At 33.9% G+C, this 22,256-nt stretch overlaps 1 protein-coding gene across 1 annotated transcript in view; it reads right to left on the bottom strand.

Moving 5' to 3' along the window:
* The window catches only part of LOC118195338 (uncharacterized), a 45,088-nt gene extending 23,481 nt beyond the window's left edge, over nucleotides 1-21,607 (bottom strand). The window contains exons 1-2 of the mRNA XM_035366643.2: nucleotides 21,339-21,607; nucleotides 7,003-7,112 (exon numbers count right to left, since the gene is read on the bottom strand). Coding sequence (XP_035222534.1) covers nucleotides 7,003-7,112; nucleotides 21,339-21,392 — 164 coding nt within the window. The 5' untranslated portion in view covers nucleotides 21,393-21,607. The remainder of the gene's footprint in view (nucleotides 1-7,002; nucleotides 7,113-21,338) is intronic.
* Between the last annotated feature and the right edge of the window lie 649 nt (nucleotides 21,608-22,256).

Genomic DNA, 22,256 nt, shown 5'->3' with positions numbered 1-22,256 from the left:
AATACCTTCCACCAAGCATTTTTTAACCAGAACATGACGTTTCACAAAATGTGCAGTAAAGACACATTTTGTGCTAACTGATGATAGGATTTGAAAAGGTATACATTTCATTTCAAAAAGATTTAAATTTAAGTATAAAACATTTGATGTTTGATGTCACAGGTGACAGTCTAAACATTTAAGTTTTAAAAAATTTGATTCAGATATCTCTTAAGTTATTCTTGCTATTGAAGCCTTGAATACAAGATGAAAAGTTGGTCTTAAAGGTTTCCAGGTAGCCATTCAAGATCTACCTTGAATGGTGAACAAGAATCGTACATCAGCAGTTGAAGCTGGAGAATGCTGCAAAGAAATCATTAGCTGATTTACTGATGATGGGAAAGGAATTTTTTAACAGTAGATCCCAAGATAATGGGAGATTCCAGGCTATGACAGTGCAGATACACTTGCAGAACCAATCTTTTATGTTATCCCAATCAAATTATCCATTTCTAATACTATGAAACTGCAAAACAATCAAGAACTTCAAATTTAAACTAATAAGGCACCACTGTTACCAGGATACTGCTGCTGGATATAGATGGGGAAAAAAAGATATATTTCTTCCTGATTTGGTGATGGTTTGGATTTTTCCACCTCCTAAGTGGTCACAAGTAACGAGTAATCATCAACATCTGAATAAAAATAGGACACTGACATCCACCTCTTTTGCATGAATGAGTTTATGAATGGATACTTGCAATGTACTCTGAAATGATAAAAACCAAGGGTACTTTTTCCAATGCTGTTTCTCAGTTGCATTGGAAGGCAAGACATGGATAAAAGGCCCAGAATTAGGTTAAAAGTTAACATGGCCTTTAACAATCCAGAGATATATACACCTGTCTTAACGAAATAAGATGTGATAGTACCCATTAAAATAAACAATATTTACAATGGAACTCAGTCCTCATTCCATGCACAAAGAAGAGTTCAAAACAAATCCAAAAAGCACAACATTTCTGACGTTGCATCTGTCCTGCGAACGAAATAGCACACCTTCAGAACATTCCTGCAAACCTTTTATTATTGTATGGAAAATTTCCAGCCACAAGAAGCAGCACTGATGGCTATAGCTGACTAGCTGACAAAGGTTCAATGGAAAGTTGTCCAAAGCAAACACTGATCTTTAAAAGTGTCACATGCTCAATACTTTAGATTTTTATTGTGCAAATATTGCATGAAATAACTTCATAAAAGCCATGGCAGATTAGATGCAAGAGGAACTCGCAGATACATATCTAATGCACAGTCAAGCAAGTGGGAATGTATTTACAGAACTACTGTTATACCATAAGTAATTTTCAATGCATAATATGTCATTCTATCTCCGCCACTGTTGACAAAAGACTGGATAAAAACATAAAATCCACTATTTTAGAGACATGGAACATAACTAAAAATAGAAGAACATGTATTGGAGAGATTTTCAGCAACTTCTATAACAAGCATGCATCCAACATTGGAGTTTGTCACAATGTGATGTGGAAAGTTGTACCTGAGGCCCACATGCACCTATTCCACATGCAAAATGTTCAATCTTTAAATACAAATAATTGGCCATCCCCATTGGCTAAGGTTTGCGTGGTGGATGATCCAGACTACAACTAAAAATCAGTCATTTTTTTTTATCATAGGATACTTCAGTGATGGGCTTCGCTTACCTAGGGAAGCAATCTGAACAGTAACAACAAAAATGCTTGAGCTGAAAGCAATTTACATGTCACCGTTCCTCATAAGCACTAACAGAGATCTGCAGGAAAATCTAGAAAGATATTCTTTGTCATTGTATGGTGGGTTCTTACCTGCTGCTAGAATGTCTGAGAACAGCATACTTATGTCCAGGCAGAGCAAGAGCTTCCCATTTTGTTACAGGCTATTTTATTCATAAACAAAGGAATATGCCATTTATGCATGATGGAGCTCCAGCACACTTAGACACTACAGTCCAACACTTACTGAATGTTATACATCATAGACAGGGGACTGGATATGATGGTCCTGTTGCTTGGCTTTTATGCTTATTAGATCTAAATTTAGATCACTGAGATACCTGTAGACTTCGTGAAAGTTCTTGCTGCAAGAGTTGTTGCAGTGTCAAAGTAAACATGGCACCAAGAATTTACATGAAAATGTGTCTTTCATTCATTGGTATGAATTATGAAATGGTACCCTTGGATGCCACTTTGAGCACTTATTTTAACCCTTTGTAGCACACCTAAAAATTTCCTTCTGTACGCAAACAAAAATTGAATGAAAAAGGATTTATAGGTTACTAGAGGTTACTCTGAACCTTCTTTATTTTAGTAAGTTTTCAAGTAGATGGCAGCCCAACACAAACCAATCCATATATTTTAGCCATGTTTAGTTTTTAAAGACCCTCATTTTTCAAAGAAATCTTCCTTATTTTTTGTAGGATATAAAAGGAATTATTTGAAAAGAAATTTCTATGTTATTTTACTGGCGGTATGCTAATGTCCTTATTCTATATTAGTTTAAAAATTTTACCTTGAAATCTTGCCTAAAATCGAATGGCGAACATCAGGTGTGCCCAAATTGGGCTCACTGAGAGGCTAGGACAAGCCCAAAAGCTGTAACTGTTTCTCTGCAGCTCTCTGGTCAGTTCATTGACAACAGAAAGGTGGGTCCACATATGTGTTTCATTTCCTGTTTTTCTTTCTTCTCTTTTTTTGGGGGGAGGGGAGGTTTGGATCAACTAAGAAATTGTTGGGGTGATTTTCTCAAGGTCACAGGTAATTTTAAGACACTAGAGCAGTTCTCTTTTTTTTTTTTTTTTTGTTAGCACTACAATTGATAGTTTTGAGTTGTAGATGTTTATTTAATTTTATTTTATAGTTTATAATTTCAAATTGTAGATATAATATTAGTTTATTTGTTTTTCAGATTTTTAATTATTTTTGAAATGGATCGAAGAGGGCTGACCATTTCTGTAGCACTAGTGCTACACAAATTGCTTTCAGATAGTGAATCTGATATGGATCCCGATACGTGGCAAAACATGCAATATTGGGTTGTGCTTTTTTAAAGGTGGTGTCACTTTCACAAGTACCACCATGAAAAATTAAATGAAAGTGTAAATATGAAATGTAAATAACATAAATACCATATACCCAAGTTACTTTTTTTTCCATTCATACGCATGTAATCATCATATAACCAAGAAGAGCTTTTTTAGGGGGTGTAGAGCACCAGGCCTCCCTGTGGCACACCCTGGGTAATGCTAAATCTGCTACAGTACTCAGAATCTAGTGACTTTAAATCGTAGGCAAACTCTCTTGCTCTTTTACACGCTTCCCAGCAATGCTCGTTTCAGCACTCTTTTCAAAGCTCTATTCACTCAGTGTGCCCACAGAATTAAAATGATAATTATCTTCACAAAATTTTACCTGTGTAGTTTTCTAGGCCTCATTAGACAGCCTACCTTTTTTTTTTTTTTTTTTTTTTTGTTGAAATTCTGACTTTAAAAGGTAGTGTGCCGCCGGAACCAGTTAAGTCTTTCTCTGATCTGAATGAGGATATACAACTTATGATTTTAATTAAATATTTTTTTTTAGCTTTTGAATGTTTAACTTAGATATTTAACTCTACACTTTTCTGACACTCTGAATAAAATGCATCCCTAGTATTTACTGTACGCAATCTACGTCTTAATGCGTACTATTTCCTTTCTTATTTTGTTGAACTAGTTTACAAAAACCTTGTATATGTTTTACTGCATGATACCACAGTGCAACACTAAGCAGTTTTCCCATACTGCTATTCTTGTCTTTTCAAGGTCACATAAAACACAAAAAATGAGAAAAACTCCAAGACATCATTTTTTTGATCCAACTGCTATATTATTCATATTCAGTCCTACAAGTTCAAAATAAAGCATATTTAGACATTTTTATTATTCCAAAATATCTGATATCCCAAAATTTAGGAAAAGACTCCTTTGGAAAATTGCAGTACTTGCTTCAGATAACCACAGCTTGAATAAAGTGAAATAACTGCAAGTTTCCAATGTACATTTTCCTACTGAAGAAATTTGTTTATTTTAATATACTGTTGAATTACCTAACTGATGATATACACTCGAGCAAAAAACTAAAAGAACAAAAAAAGATGCTTTCTGCAAATTCGAATAGGAGTCCACCGATAGGCGGTTGGTAGCTCAATTTCAATGTAACATGCAATCTAATGTGATTCACCTTTGCTACACAGAAATATTCAAATTTTTGCATTCATCCTTTTGGCATATACAGAAAGGAGTATAAGTGGGTGTTTCAAACTCTAATTTCAAGGGTTGTACAAGTAGTTGGATAAAATTTTGAATATGGACGTTGGGACACATTCTTGACAAGGCATCTGATGAAATGTGAAAAGTGGCATGCGATTGGGAAAATGGAAGCAGGACAGACACTCATGCAGGTCTGTTAAGACCTTAAAGTAGCCAAAAGCTTTATGTCAAGAATTTGGAAATGGTTTAAAGACAATAGGATTGTATGCACATGATATAGCCAAGGTCAGAAGCATGCCACAATAGATGCTAAAAATCATTAATTGGCATAGATTGCTAACAGAAATAGATAAGTGTTGATAGCCCAGATTGCAAGGGAATTCACGAATTCACTACTGCTACAATCCATATATACTGAAAGTGACAAATTACATAAAAAAAGGCTATATGCATAGAAAACTATGGTCTGTGTCGCATTAATTGCAGCTTCAAAACTCATCCCACTGCAGTGGTCATTGTGACTGGAGTACCACAGACTAGGCCTGAGCTTTCTTCACCAATAAGTCTCATTTTTGTTTGGAGACTGATTCCAGACACTTTTCAATCTACAGGAAGCAAAATACAAGGAATTAGCTTGAAAACATTTGTGAAATGCAAAGATACAAAGGTGATGGAATCATGGTATGTGCAAACATCATTCTGAATGGCCACACTGACCTACCCATCTTTACCAGGACAACTATGAATGCTGAAAGATATAGAGATGTGGCTTTGATCTTTATGTCAAGCTGTTTAAAGATATAATCAGTAATAACTTCTTCACAAATGGATGATAATGTTTGTCCCCATCATGCGGTACTGTTGACCAATTATCTTGAGGACAAATGAATCCAGGAATAGTTCATATATTTCCCAGATTTAAATGATGGAATTGTGTAGGATGCTAATCTGCATTTCACACTCTACCTAACACTCTTTATCATGAATATACTTTGATACCACAGGAAGTCCCAGACAGTCTAATCAATAGGATAGTAAATTACTGTAAAGCCTGTGATCACAGGGATGATTACACACCTAATTAATTTTTTCTGAGTATTTCTTAAACATTCAAACACCAATTTTTGTCTCACCCACTTTATACCACAACCTTATATTTCATTAATTTTTTTTAGAAACAGTAATTTTTGCTTTTGAAGATATTATGTTCTGCTACCAGTTTTTACGTTATTTTCTTCCTTCACGTTAATACGGGGTTCGTGAGGATTTAGAGTGAATAATGACAATACTTCTTGAAGTATCTAAACACATTTTATTGGCCAGCATTGTCAGAACAGCTCCAAAACACATTTTTACAGTCGTCGATGAACTACTACAAACACGCTGACACGATCAGCGACACAGCCTCCAGGTTATCAGGCTATCACAGCGGAAACAGCTTCATGGCAAAGCACTAGAGTACAGCTCCCCACTCTGCTTGGTCATTCTCGGAACTCCACGTACTCTCGAGACTCTCCACGCTACAACTCGCGATGCACTCGATGACACACAGAGCACAGCTCCCGACTCTTCGGTTCAGTCATTCCCAGAACTTAACATGCTCTCTTGATGATGCACTAACCACGATACACTACAAGACTCTTTCGGTGCACTCGACGACCCATTCAGCACTTGCTGCCTGGCTGTCAACTCGATCAACTCTGCAGGGATTGGCTTGCCAGACCAGACACCAACTCGATACTAACTAACTCTCAGCATACCAGCAAGGTTTATATAGCTTTTGACTGGTGTTTGAGAACATTCTGGGCTAAACTGGTAAGAATTCGTTCCAGAGGCAACCCGGTCTTCCCTTAACATTTTATAGCAACCCTAAAACTGCTTTGCGAGGAAGCTATCTCACTGCGCCTGTACATTTTGTAACAATATGTTACGCATGGCAAAATAAAGATCTTGTGCAAGTTGCCTGTTCCTAGCAGAAAAAAACATTTAAATTATGTAGGATTTTTAAATATGTTCTTTAAATTTATGTAAGAATTTTGAATATGTTCTTTGAATTTTTCCTGCCATTGTACAATTCATGCATTAATGAAAGTGTGAGATTCTGATTATGCATGGATTATTACATAGTAATTTACTTCTTGCAGGTTTTATCACAATTTAAAATTGGAAAAAAAGGTAACTTTACTTTTTCCCAAGTTTATAATAATGGTTTAAAAATTATTATAGACAATATTTCTTATGGAAAACAGATAAGTTTTAAGTCTTATTATCTGAAATTTCAAAATTCATATCGCATTTGAGATATATGCTGGATAAAAATATATCATGGAAATGGGTCACAATTGCATTTAAACACCCTACAGTTAAACAACTTTAATAATTCCAAAACTTAATTTTATATTAAATTTACTTCAGTGTGTATATGGATTGTTGGAAGCATCAATTATTTATATTTCCAATGCTTAATTTCTTTTATATTGCATTTATTTCTTTATGAAAACTAAAAGTTATCAATTGTGCATGAACTGACATTCTGCATAATTTCAACTTTATTTACTTATACAAAGAATTTTATAATTCTATTTTAATAAACTAATCCAAAGCTTCATGAATACTGTGTACATAATGGATACTATGTAAAGCAAAACATCTATACACATTAAAATACTATACAGAAACTATACAGCTTTCTCTTTTGTGCAACTACATAGTTTACTTACCCTTTTATATCAAAAGCTCTTGCTAATAAACTTTGTAGAACTTCAAAGGAAGTGATCTGAGGATCAACACTAAACCTTCGATACTCTGGAGCCAGAAGTCCTTCACATTTCTATTATTAAAAATACAACCAATAAATTAAATTAAAAAAATATTTTATTTCAGTTTCATAATAAATTAAAATTTCATGATTAAGCCTAAACAAAAATATTCTCTACATTCTTTATCAACATGAACACTATGCAATAAAATCTACAATTATTGCTTCTTTACTGTTATTCTATTGCAGCTATTACCAGTGCATCAAAATATACAAACAATATGAGTATTTAGCTTTATCTTATTTTTGCAATTATTAAATTATCACAACCTAATTTTTATCGGTAATGATGTAATATGCAATTTACCACTTATAAAAATATGCATAACTGAAAGAGTTGTTTGCAAAATGTTCCAAAATAGTTTTACATGAAACTTTTATTTTAGTGATTCAAGCTTTTTCCTGAATATTAGTCATTTTTCAATAATATTATAAGTTTGAAATGAATCTCAACTCAGTCTCCTTTGGATAATCTGTAAAATGTTCCAAAATAATTTTACACGAAACTTTTATTTTAGTGATTCAAGCTTTTTCCTGAATATTAGTCATTTTTCATTAATATTATAAGTTTGAAATGAATCTCAACTCAGTCTCCTTTGGATAATCATGCTAAGCAAATAAACAGATTGGTTGAATGATTATTTTAGGTATTCTTACTAAAAATAAAAGTCTAATAAAAATTACATTTTAAACTACCGATTCATCTTTCAGCAAGTACTTATGGCATAATTTCACCATCACCTTCGTACCTATAAGTATGACTGACTGTTCAATAAAAAATGGCAATTCTTTTTTTCCCCCTCTTTCTGTGCTCTATAGCTCTCCTGCATAAAATAATTATCAAATATCAAAATAATCACATTTAATGTATAATGGAATGTCACCTTAATGATCCAAAATGCAATGAAACTTTTTAGGAATACATTTTGTCTCAAATGACAGAAACATCCGAAAAGTAAAAAAATTTAAAATTTGACGGAGCAATGCATGAAATTTAATGATATGCAATTCGACAAAGGCAAAAGTGTTTAAACAAATATATTAGATTTCATCCTTTACTTTATATCTATAAACACATACATAAGATTTTATCCTTTACTTTAGTTGTAATAGAAGTCATTGTGATGGCATTAATGTTGTCCCAATGTGCTTGGAATGTGAAGTTACACATCCTAGATTATTGCAATATTATTGCTGCATTCAGTACACTTACTGCTTGAACATGTAGTGATCACGTGGTGCGAGAAACCATTGTGAGCATTGATTTGCTCTCAAAATTGCTAGAAACATATGCCAAACTATGCATACTCTGCAACTAATAACTGGTTAATTTGGGAGGAGGAAAGAGGTACTGCAGAACAGACCCAGAAAATGTCATAAATAAATCAGTCTACAATAAGTCAATGAACCTGCTACTGTAGTCGCACAAGAAGATAAAATTGTGAATGTTGGATCCTAAATTGCAGATTTTTCAAGACTCAAGAATGTGCCTCACATACCTGTTTTAAAAATTTTATGGAAAATTGAATTTGGCATTTATTAAACAACTTATGTAATGGACCTGCGTGACACTGAAGATTGATTAATTATAAGATTCCTTGCTCCAGCATATACAATCACAGCACTTTACAATTGTTGAATATGAACTGAACTAAAACCTGAAAGCAGCTGATTAATTCTAAATTACTCTGCTCTATACATATACATTTATTGGTCTGATGATACGTAATGCAAAAATCATGATGTCTGCCACTGCAGTGCTACCAGAATTGGACATGACCAATATGATGATATTGGTAGACTTAACAGTTATATGAAAAGACAATTTTATAGCATTAATCTATCCATTTATCACATTCACCACACTATTACAGTTGCATATGCCTGTGGTAGAGAATCTATGGTAACTGCAGCCATGGATGACTTGCAGATTCCCCTCTTCAACAGGCAAATGTTGAATGGAATGCGTTGCCAAACACTGTTGTGCAACAGACCTTAATTCGTGCACTAGAGTTCTTCATGTTGCTATGCAGTATATTACACTCCGGTCGTGGACACTTAGCCGACAGGACACTTAATCAACAAGACATTTAGCCGACAGGGACACTTAGCCGACATGGACATTTAGCCGACAGGGACACTTAGCCGACAGGACATTTAGCCGACACAGACACTTAACCGACAGGTCATTTAGCCGACAGGTCATTTAGCCGACAAGACACTTAGCCGACAGGACATTTAGCCGACAGGACATTTTGCTGACACAGCAAATTGCAGCGCGTATAATTTTCATGAAAAAGCTGGTGATAGCACTCATTTCACAAATTAGAATTTTTAGATATTTTTATTTTTGAAACTGAGATTGATTTTTTAAAATTTAGCATGTTTATCAAGCGTAATTAACATTCTAAATAATTATAAAGCTGTTACATGCTTTCAGGTCTGTATATTTTTTAGCTTTTCCTATGCTGTAAGGAAATTTGTATCTCCTTCTTTTAAAAAATAATATTTTAAATCTGAACTAATAGAAAAATTCAAACAAACAGTTTCCTCTTACAATTTTTATGCTTTTTATTGGTGTAAATAAGTAGAAAATACTAAAATCGAAAAAAATGGATTTTTGAAAGTTTTTGCTTAAAATTCTTATTTGTACTGCTTTTTTAAAAGTATATCTCAATATTATAGCATAATATTCTACAAAGTTTTATTTCAATAATATTTCTAATACATCATAGTGATTAACACTTTTAACACTTTAATATTTTTTATGCATTTATTCTAATGTTAAAAATTGTATTTAACAGTAATAACTAATTGGCAAGTATTTTATAGTGATTATTTTTTAATTTATGTCTAGTTCTACATAAGTTTTCTTATTTATTGCTAATTTATTTTATTAACCCAAAAGGGCGGCAGCTCAGAAAAGCTATTAGTTTCGAAACGGCATTTTGCTTTGTTTCACTATAAATATCCGTTTCACTTTGCAAACTGTTGCCACCAAATATTTTCGCCCTGTATTAAATTTAAAGAAATTAAATAATTAAGAATCTGCATGAATGCATGTACGTTTCTCTCGCACTGTGAAAAAAAAACAACAGAATTTAGCACCATAAAATTTTGAATAACATAATCCTCCACCCGAACATGGGCACCTGGACGGCCTAATTTCGAATTTGTTTTAATCCATTTCATATTTTGTAACTTTAACGAAGTTTTGATTAAGAAACTCAATGAGTTCAAAGCAAGCAATGGCAACGCGCAGAAATTCTAAAGATTCACTTTCAAATATTTTGTGATATTCCTCTTGAATTAAATTTTACGTGGTTTACTTGTGAAGAACATGATGTTTAATAAATAAAAACAGCACGATACATATCAAACAATGCTAAATTAACACAATAATTAATATGAGATCCTTAAGAATCAAAAAATGAATTTTACTGATAAGTGAAAAAAATGACTTAAATATTGAACTTATGGAGTAGTCGAAAAATTTTGTAACTGATAGTTTAAATAATTTTTGGGTATGTCTCAGTTAAACGTCACTGTCGGCTTAGTAACCTGTTGACTAAGTGTCTTGACAGGTAAGTCTCCCGTAGCTAAATGTCTTTCGGCTAACTCTGTGTCGGCCAAATGTCCTGTCAGCTAACTGTCCGTGCCGGCTACATGTCTTATCAGCTAAGTGTCCTTGTCAGCTAAATGTCCTGTCGGCTAACTCCGTGTCGGCTAAGTGTCCTTGTCAGCTAAATGTCTTGTCGGCTAACTGTCCGTGTCAGCTAAATGACCTGTCGGCTAAATGTCCTGTCGGCTAAGTGGTGTCAGTTAAGTGTCCCGTCGGCTATGTGTCATGGACCCATTACACTAATGTCCATAAATTAAGGATAATGCAAAATCCGGCAAAGGAAGAGTTAGAAGCAAAACAAATTTGACTTATTTGTAAAGCTTATTTATTAAACAAAAGGTAAAGAGCAAAAAAAGATGCTATATGTTTGATATTATTAAAAAAATTAGCGATTTTTTCTTCCTGGAGCAAATCACAAAAAAACCTATTTACAAAAACACAATATTACATGGCTGGTATAATTGTTAATACATTGTATATCTCAATGCAATACTGTCTGTACAACGCCTAGGCATGCCGAGTATCAAATTATCAATCTGATCTTGGGGAATATTACACCACTCAATCCGAAGTTCTGGTAGACATGTAGGAGGAGGTTGACGGGCTGCAACTCGTCGGCCAAGCATGTCCGACACGTGCTCTACTGGATTCAAGTCCGGTGAGAATGCTGGCCAGTCCATATGGGTGATATCCTCCGATTGAAAATATTCGCTTACGATATTTGCTCGGTGAGGACGGGCGTTGTCATCCATAAACACATGTGCGCCCATGGCACCCCGAAACAAACGTACATGTTGTTCCAGAATGACGTCCCGATAGAATTGGCTTGTCATGGTTCCAATTTGAACATGAAGGTCCGTTCTGGAACCCAGAATAATTCCACCCCAAATGAGCACTTCTGCACCACCGTAACGGTGTCGTTCAACGATGTTTTCCTGGTTGTAAAGGGTACCCGGAGCTTTCCATAGGAAAGTCTGACGAGAATCAGACTGCAAGCTAAACCTGGACTCGTCGGAAAACATCACACAAGCCCACTGTTGCGGTGTCCACAATGCATGCTCTCTACTCTAGGCTAACCGCAGGCGACAGTGAGTTGCAGTAAGAGGAACGCATCTGACAGGTTTACGAGCATATAGACCAATCTGCCCTAAGTAATCTGCCTTGAAATTGTCGTACCAGTGGCTGAAGAGACAGGTCTGAGACTGTGCTCCGCCTGTTTCTTTTGGCAGTAACTGCCAAATACCGGTCCTCATTCGGCGTTGTAACTCTGGGGCGACCTGTGCTGTAACGTCTACTCACATTACCATCATCTTGGAATCATTGCCAAAGCCTGGAGATGACACTCTGGACAATTCCAAGTTTCTCTGATACTTCCAGTTGGGTACGCCCACATTCCAGACGGCCGATAATTCTACCATGTAAAAAATCATCCAAATGTGTCCTTTGTGTCATAACTATTCGGTTATTGCACTGAAATGCTTATAAAGCACCTGTGAACAATTTTACTTTTTCTTTGCTTGTATTCCTTATATATCACTCTCTTACACTCTCGTCATTGTGACGCACCATCGGTGTCATCTGGTTACTTCCTGAAATTTGCATATGATTCTTGAAGATGTGTGTAGTGATTTTACAGGTGATATATTTATTTTAGAGTTCGATTTCCGTGACTCCGAATTATCCTTAATTTATGGACATTAGTGTATTTACATGTATATAACACATATGTCCTTTCACTGGATGGCATGATGTGGCTGGTGCAATCATTCCATCTCTCTTGCAACCACTGATTCCATACTTGCATCACTGTAACTTGATTTCATCTAAACAAAGCACCAACTTTTCGGAAAGATAATATGCAGCTTACATAAGCTCCCCTCCTACATACATGTAAAAAAGGGCTCTGCTGAACTTGGAAAGTTAAATCAAATACCTACAATTTTTTAAAGGCGTATTAAGACTTCCTATGCAAAGGAACAATTTGAAAACACAATTCGAGTACTTAAACCAACCTATACTTAATCTTTTTTATATAGCTTCGATGTGGCATCACTCACACGATTTGCATAAGCACTGTAATGCTAAGCATTTACATATCTTATCAAGAACTATGCATAATACAAATTGCTTGCCTTAAGGCTCCATTTTGGTTGGCCAGAAATTTTTCAATATTTTATAATTATCAGTATAAATTACTTTGTGAATTAATTAAGCAAGTATCCAACTATTGCAGAGGAATGTTTTTTTTATATAATATTTACATAATTATCTGTATCTGCATTAGCAGGTAAAGCATTATTTTCAAGTTTTATACTTCTTTTAAAATACTACCACAGTTTTAAGTTAGAATTCATTTTAATGGATAGTGGTCTTCCAAGGATACTTGTCATCATGTCCTTTTAACAGATATTCATAGCAAGTAAGATTCTGATGAGTATTCTCTTAGAATATAATGTTTGACAAAGTTATAAGGTGAATGAGCCAGAATTTTGCCTAAAAATAACAAAACTTGAATTATTACTTTTTGGTGTACTGTGACATAAACTATAAGTTTCAGCAAATAATTTATGCACAGTACAAATCTAGTTTTGAAGTATGCTTATGTTTTAAACCGATAGTAATAGTTCCAGTTCCTCTGGTAATATCTCCATATATGGCAAAATTAATGTGTCAGACCACAGGAAAAAAAAAAAAAAAAAAAAAATAGTACACACTACTTACACTCATGTCCATAAATTAAGGATAATGCAAAATCAGGCAATGCAAGAGATAGAAGCAAAACGAATTTGACATATTTGTAAAGCTTAATTAAACAAAAGGTAAAGAGCAAAGAAAAATGCTATATGTTTGATATTATTAAAAAAAGTAGCGATTTTTTCTCCCTGGAGCAAATTACAAAAAAAAAACACCTATTTACAAAAAACCAATATTACATAGTTGGTATGATTGTTAATACAGTCAAAAGTCGTTAATTCGGACACCCATAATCCGGAATGATCTATAATCCGGTCCTCAAAGCTAAAATCTTTCTGCGCATGCGCCGCATTGACGCATGCGCATAGGCGTTTTACTCATGTGCCCAAGACATTTACGACTGCGCATATGCATCTGCGCAAGTGCAGAATACGTTTTCGCGTGCGCGTTTAATGTATAACGGACGCTATAAGCTAAAATTATCTAATTATCTATTTCAGTTAATGTTGATGATTGCGTTGTTCCTTAATCTTCGAATTGGATCCGGCTTATTATTTTTTGCAGACTGTAAGATCAATTTTCTAAAAGTAAACTTGAAGTTTTGATTATGTCAAATAGAATTTCCGATGCTGGAGCTCCCAAAGGATCTAGAAAACGAAAGTATGTTTCGATGTCCATCAAACAAAAAACGAATTGCTACAAAAAATGGATAAAGGCATATTCTTTGTTTATCTAACCGTTCCGAAATCTGTTTATCAATTTCACGCTGCTCTGCGCGGGGGGGGGGAAAGACGTCGCGGCGCGCAGTGAACAGGAAGTTGATTTGTCAACACTATCGTTATCTTCAGAGCAGATGTTTTTATTTTATTCAGCTTATAATTCTTTACTAAATGTAGTATTTCATTTCGATGTACTCTGTCTTTGATATGATTTAAATCAAATTCCTCGTCATTATAAATACCACGAATACAAATCAAATAGTTTTCTGGTTGCAATTTTCTAATTTCGGCTATGTGTAAGGTATGCTTTACGCATCCGCGCGTTGAAAGAAATGTTTAATAAAGTAAACAAATAAATATTAGGCTTCTTTTTTGGTAAATTTTGATACCCTTTAGATCATAATTGCTCATTATTTTATAAATTATGGTTTCATATTTTTAATTTTATAATTTCTGCATGCCATCTTACCAGATTTAAACTGATGATCTATAATCCGGAAAAATCGATAATCCGGAATCGCCGAAGTCCCAACGAGTCCGGATTAAAGACTTTTGACTGTACATTGTATGTCTCCCAGACGATGTAATACAGTCCGTACAACACCTAGGCTTGCTGAGTATCAAATTATCGATATGATCTTGGGGAATATTACACCACTTAAAAAGCAATGCTCTCCGAAGTTCCGGTAGACATGTAGGAGGAGGTTGACGGGCTGCAACTTGTCAGCCAAGCATGTCCCACACGTGCTCTACTGGATTCAAGTCCGGTGAGAATGCTGGCCAGTCCATACGGGTGATATCCTCCGATTGAAGGCATTCGCTTACGATATTTGCTCGGTGATGACGGGCGTTGTCATCCATAAACACATGTGCGCCCTTGGCGTCCCGAAACAAACGTACATGTTGTTCCAGAATGACGTGCCGAAAGATTTGGCTTGTCATGGTTCCAATTTGAACATGCAGGTCAGTTCTGGAACCCAGAATAATTCCACCCCAAACGAGCACTCCTGCACCACCGTAACGGTGTCGTTCAATGATGTTTTCTTGGTGGTAACGGGTACCTGGAGCTCTCCATATGAAAGTCTGGCGAGACTGCAAGCTCGTCAGAAAACATCACACAAGCCCACTGTTGCGGTGTCTAAAATGCATGCTCTCTACTCCAGGATAACCGCAGGCGACAAGTGAGTTGCAGTAAGTGGAACGCATCTCACAGGTCTACGAGCATATAGACCAATCTGGGATGATCTTTGGAATATGGTAACTGGTAGTTTGGCGACATTTTGGAGGCGATAAAGGTTACTACCTAGGACTTTGGTAATAATGTGAGAAGCACTCAGTTCCGATTACGCATTATTTTGTGTGAGGGAAATGAGAGATCATGAGATATCTCATGTGACATTAATGGACGAATTACGGTTGTTTAATCGGAAAAGGGGGGAAATCTGGAAATTTCGTATTTAGCTATATTCTGTGTTGTGTGAAACGTGACATTAATGGATGAATTACAGTTCTTTAATCGGAAAAGGGGGTTAATTTGGAAAAGCTTCATTATGTGTTGGGTGAAATAGTGTTGATTAATTTTCGGATTGCATGGCGCTATGTAAAGTGAATTCTAAATTTTTAATGCGTTTATCTGATAATAATAATAATAAGTTGAGATTGTGTGAAAGGAAGGATATTTCAAGCTTAAATGGCGGTGCAAGAAATATGGTGAAAATGGACATTTTGTGAAAAGGAGTGTAAGGAAGGGTACGTGGTTTGCTGAAAGTAGTTTGAGTTTAGGTGAAATTTTATTAATTTCTTATTACTTGGTGAATAGACTTCCAGTTGACTACTGGATTTAGGATTTAGAAATTAGCAGTAGTACTGCAGCGACGTAATGAAGATTCTGAAGATTAGGTAAGTTAGTATTTTTAATCATTTGAGGATATTATTTTTATGCATTGTTCTAAATGTAAGGAGTAAATAAATTAAAATGGTATTATTTGAAAATTGTTATTAGCAATGATTTAGTTTAAAGTAATTAGGATTGTAATCTAATTTTTATTAATTTAATGTATGTGCTTATTTATATTTTAAGTAGTGTTTTTTAATTTAATTATATTTTAATGATCGTGATTTTGCGAGTTATATGTTTGTAGTATTTTGGAATATGTTTGAGTAGTATACGTTGAGTATTTTCATGCATTTTCATGAAATTTTTCTAATTTATGAGAAAAAAGCAGTGTACATGGATATAGTGAAGAGTGTGCACAATGCCATTTTTGTGCAATTCTGGGATGTTTTTTTAAGTAAAAATAAGTCGACGTGTACATGGTTTAGTGATATTTTAATTAAATGATAGTTATTTTGTGAATTTTATGTTTGTAGGAATTTGGTATATGTTTTAGTTGAAGTAAACGTGCATGGAAATAATTTAAATATTTGACACTAAGTATTTGTAATGTTAGCGGTATGAATTCGTTGGTGACGTTTATAATATAATAGATAATTTAGAGGTAAAAATTTTTGGATATTTTATACGTGGAAATGTTCACATTTGGAAAGGGTATATACTTTTTCACAATAAGGTAATTTCATATATGTTCTTTTTACCGGGTTTAAAGATTCAGAAAATTGTCATGCATTTTCGTGAAATTTTTCTAATTTATGAGAAAAAAGCAGTGTACATGGATATAGTGATGAAGAGTGTGCGCAATGCCATTTTTGTGCAATTCTGGGATTTTTTTTAAGTAAAAATAAGTCGACGTGTACATGGTTTATGTGTATGTGTTATTGTGAAAAACACGCAAGGAGTTTGCGATTGTGCACTTTTTCCCAATTTTGCAGTGAATATTTGTCATGATTAAGCAGTTTTGTTAGATAAAATTTCTAGTATAAGTGTAATTTGGCTAGTAGATTGTTGGAAAACGTGTTCAGTAAATAAAAAGAAAAGAAACAGGTCTTTACTTCGTGAAGACAAAATGGCGGCGGGAAAAAAAAAAAAATACAGGGTTGCTGTAGAAGATTTGGTCGCCAAATTTTCGCCAAGAAATCGCCAAGTTACCATAATCCAAAGATTAACCCCAATCTGTCCTAAGCGTCTGTACACGGTCTGCCTTGAAATTGTCGTACCAGTGGCTGAAGAGAGCTGACGAGATAAGTCTGAGGCTGTGCTCCGCCTGTTTCTTTTAGCAGTAACTGCCAAATACCGGTCCTCATTCGGCATTGTAACTCTGGGGCGACCTGTGCTGTAACGTCTACTCACATTACCATCATCTTGGAATCGTTGCCAAAGCCTGGAGATGACCCTCTGGGCAATTCCAAGTTCGTCTGATGCTTCCAGTTGGGTATGCCCACATTCCAGACGGCCGATAAATCTACCACATAAAAAATCATCCAAATGAGTCCTTTGTGTCATAACTATTTGGTTATTGCACTGAAATGCTTAAAAGCACCTGTGAACAATTTTAATTTTTCTTTGCTTGTATTCCTTATATATCACTCTCTTACACTCTTGTCATTGTGACGCACCATTAATGTCATCTGGTTACTTCCTGAAATTTGCATACGATTCTTGAAGATGTGTGTAGTGATTTTACAGGTGATATATTTATTTTAGAGTTCGATTTCCGCGTGACTCCGAATTATCCTTAATTTATGGACATGAGTGTATATATAATGTTATTTGAAAATAATCTCTCTGTATTTACAATTTTATATAAATATTTCTGCAAAGAATGAACGTTTGATAATTTATTAAAAAAATTACACAAAATGTTTTGAAATTCATTATTTTGCATATTTATGCTTATAATTATTTAGCACTTGAAATTGTCAGTCATTTAGAAAATGCTGATAAACAAAACATTGCTCTGCCTATGTATTAGAATTAGCTTTATAGAAATAATATGTAGGAAAGCAAAATAATTATTCTTAAATTATAATTATGTTTCCCAGCAAATGCAGTTCTACATTTATGTACGAAGTGCAGTCACTGTTTTATTCTTTGGTACAGAAAAGCAAAGAACACAGTTTGATATTCTCAATATTTCCTTCTTTTCCTGTTTATAATTATGAATTCAGATGTCGCGATTTATTACATTTTATGAAGCCATCAGCATAAAAATAACTTCATAGCCCACTTTTCACTGGTCCCAGTTATTGTATAACTTAAGGGTATCACAGTACATTAACTTCGGTTAATCTTCGGATTATGGCAACTTGGCGAAAATTTGGCGACCAACCCTGCTACAGCAACCTGCTAGTTTTTTTTGTACGTCATTTTGTTTTCACGAAGTAAAGGCATGTTTTTTTTTTTTTTACTCAACATTTTTTTCCAACAGTATGCTAGCTGAATTACGCTTATGCTAGAACTTTTATGGAACAAAAGTGCTTAATCATGATGAAGATTAGGTGCGAAATTGGGACAAAGTGCAGATTCGCCCACTGCTTGCCACCTTTTTAATAATTGCACATACACGGTATCCATGTACACGCCAACCTATTTTCACTTAAAAAAAGGTTGATCTTTACATTATGGTAACTTGGCGATTTTTTGGCGAAAATTTGGCAACCAACTCTCCTACAGCAACCCTCTATTTTTTTTTCCCCGCCGCCATTTTGTCTTCACGAAGTAAAGACATGTTTCTTTTCTTTTTATCTACTGAACACTTCTTCCAACAACTTCCAACTAGTAGCCGAATTACACTTATGCTAGAAATTTTATCAAAGAAAACTGCTTAATTATGACAAATATTCACTGCAAAATTGGGAAAAAGTGCACAATACCATACTCCTCACACGTTTTTCAAAATAACACATACACATAAACCATGTACACGGCGACTTATTTTTACTTAAAAAAACATCCCAGAATTGCACAAAAATGGCATTGTGCACACTCTTCACTATATCTATGTACACTGCTTTTTTCTCATAAATTAGAAAAATTTCACGAAAATACATGACAATTTCCTCAATCTTTAAACCCGGTAAAATGAACATATATGAAATTACCTGATCGCGAAAAAGTATTTACCCTTTACAAATATGAACATTTCCACATATAAAATAAATAAAATATCCAAAAACTTTTACCTCTAAATCATCTATTACATTATACACGTCACCAACAAATTCATATCGCAAGCATTACAAATACTTAGTATCAAATATTTAAATTATTTCCATGCACGTTTATTTCAACTTAAACGTATACCAAATTCCTACAAACATAAAATTCACAAAATAACTATCATTTCATTAAAATATAATTAAATTCAAAAACACTACTTAAAATATAAATGAGCACATACATTAATTTAATAAAAATTACCTTACAATCCTAATTACTTTAAACTAAATCATTGCTAGTAACAATTTTCCCAATAATACCAAATTCCTTTCCACCTTACATTTAGAACAATGCATAAAAATAATATCCTCAAATAATTAAAAATACTAACTTACCTAATCTTCTTCAGAATCTTGATTACGTGGCGGATACACTTTTCTAATTCATTCAATAAAATTATTGAAAGATTTTTTCTGCGAATTTTTCCTCCATACTTCCTCTGCTAAATAAAAAGCAAACTTCTCTTTATCACAATGCCTAAATACCCATTTCGAATTCACTTTAGTTAGGGCCATGGGATCCAAAAATTAAACAACACTGTTTCACACAACACAGAATAAAGCTAAATACAAAATTTCCACATTTTTTCCCGATTTCCCCCCTTTTCCGATTAAAGAACCGTAATTCGTCCATTAATATCACATGACATATCCCATGATCTCTCATTTCCCTCATGCAAAATAATGCGTAATCGGAACTGAGTACTGCTCACATTATTACCAAAGTCCCAGGTAGTAACCTTTATCGCCTCCAAAATGTCGCCAAACTACCAGTTACCATATTGTAAAGATCAACCAAAAAAACATCCCAGAATTGCACAAAAAGGGCACTGTGCACACTCTTGACTTTATCCATGTACACTGCTAAAGTCCTAGCTAGTAACCTTTATCGCCTCACCAAAATGTCGCCAAACTACCTGTTACCGTATTCCAAAGATTAGCCTTAACGGTTTAACTTTTTATTACTTAAAATGCATACAATTACTTGTGAGCTAACCGCACATATATATTTCAGGTAATATCTTAAATGGTTTACTAGCCGCAAAAATAGAAATATATGCTATAAAACTTTACACATGTGGGAATGTTCTATAATTACATCTATTTAAAAAAAAAACATTTTTTTCTTTGAACAAAAAAAAAACGACTTTTATAATTTGAGGGGAAGGAAAAGGAGAAAAGGGAGAAAGCTACACCAAAGAAAATTATCCAAGCAGTGGGTTAAAGCATATTTGAGTCTTTACAAGTTTAAAATACAGAAATTAAAAGTGTTACCAAATGTACAATACATATTAAAATTTAAAGCTGGGTAAAATTTAGAAGGAAAATCAAACAGAGAAATCTGCCGAACTTCAGATACTGTTTACTAATTTTAAAGCTAATACCTCTATCTCAAACATAACTGCAAGTATTTCTAAGTAGTGTATGTCATAACAGCACTGAATTTAAAATATTTTAACAATGACACACATGTAAAGTTGAAATTAATGTCACAAATTAAAATTTGCAAGAAATTCTGAAAATTATATTCACACTTTGGAAACAAATCTTTTAATTATAACTCATTTTGAATTGATGAAATTGTAAGGATGATTACTTATCTGATAATGGTAAAATAATGAACATGATAACAAGGGTAATAAAAAATTTCACTGACAGATTGGGTTAAGCAAAAATAAATCTGAATTGAAAAGAGTTAATCAACATTTATTTGTCATAAAAATTTAAGCTACATTTCTTTTACTTGAAACGATGAATAAAAATATGAAATTTCCAACGTTTACAGAAAATATTTTCCTGGTTTCTACTTTATTGCTCTTAAAGACGTAACAACATTTCTTAGGTAACAGGGTAACTGTTTGATTTACGTATAAACAATTCATAACGTAAGAAGGATACAACACTGAAATGGTTAAAAGGTTATAAATTAATCATTACGTTAAATAAACTCACAAAAGTTTTAGCAGAACACTCGTAATTCAAACTTAAAACAGGAGCATCATATAAGAAACTAGATTTACCTCAAAAGCTATTACATATAACTGACAGATATATAAAAATTTTAAAGCTCTGATCAGTTATCCTTACCTTAACTTTAACACGGATCGCATCGCGAGTGTGCATTGTATTCATTGTTGACATTTTCCTGAAACCTAAAAAAATTCCGTGTGCATCATGAGAACATTAGAAAATTGCCGTTTTTAATTGTGCTAAACAAATAACGTCCTACATTCTTTTAGCATTAAAACAAAACGCAACACCTCACTCAGAAAAAACATCTTAATATTTTAAACTTAATATTTCCGCTATCGAAACAAGAACGAACAGAACTACTACTGCTGCCACCAGGTTCGCTACTGTTTTGCTCCCATGCAAGAGTTTCGCAGAAATAATAGTGTAGGCCAAGGAAGTGAGAATAGAGGGAGAGAGAATTAGCAGTTTCCCTCCACTATTTCGGAGAAAGAAACCCTACCTAACAAGCAGTGTCAAGTAAGTTCTATCAATATATTACATTACGGCAGTGAAACGTACGTATTTCTAAGCTGTTCCTTGCGTGAATTTTCCAGTAAAAATATGTTAAATTTATAATCAAATGCTTCGCTATTATTAAATTTTTGTTTTAAACTAATAAAGATGATATCCATAATTTACAATGTACGGAAAATTATTAAGAAATAGTTTGAAATCTAAATGCATGTCCTTTAAAAATTAAATCCTTTAAAAATGATGTTTCTGCATATTTCAAGGATTTGTTTAGGTTTTATTAGCAACCTACTGGGCGTACTTTCCAATTTTTTCTTCTAAAAAGAAATATTTCTGATTTATTCATAATATTATCATAATTTATTTAAGAATCATTTCATATACAAAGTTCAAGAGATAGGAAAGAAAGTTATTTTATTTTAGTATACTTCAGCTTTAAGTTGTAATACAGTAAAACAGAAATTCACATATTTAGCAGTTAATTATCTAAAAAACTAGTCACAGGTTGCATTTTCTTTTAAA

Source organism: Stegodyphus dumicola, chromosome X1 (assembly GCF_044657685.1).
Source record: "Stegodyphus dumicola isolate Sdum_Otavi_A_Nest chromosome X1, ASM4465768v1".
NCBI classification, from domain to species: Eukaryota; Metazoa; Arthropoda; class Arachnida; order Araneae; family Eresidae; genus Stegodyphus; species Stegodyphus dumicola.
This window is presented reverse-complemented; position numbering and strand designations above follow the sequence as displayed.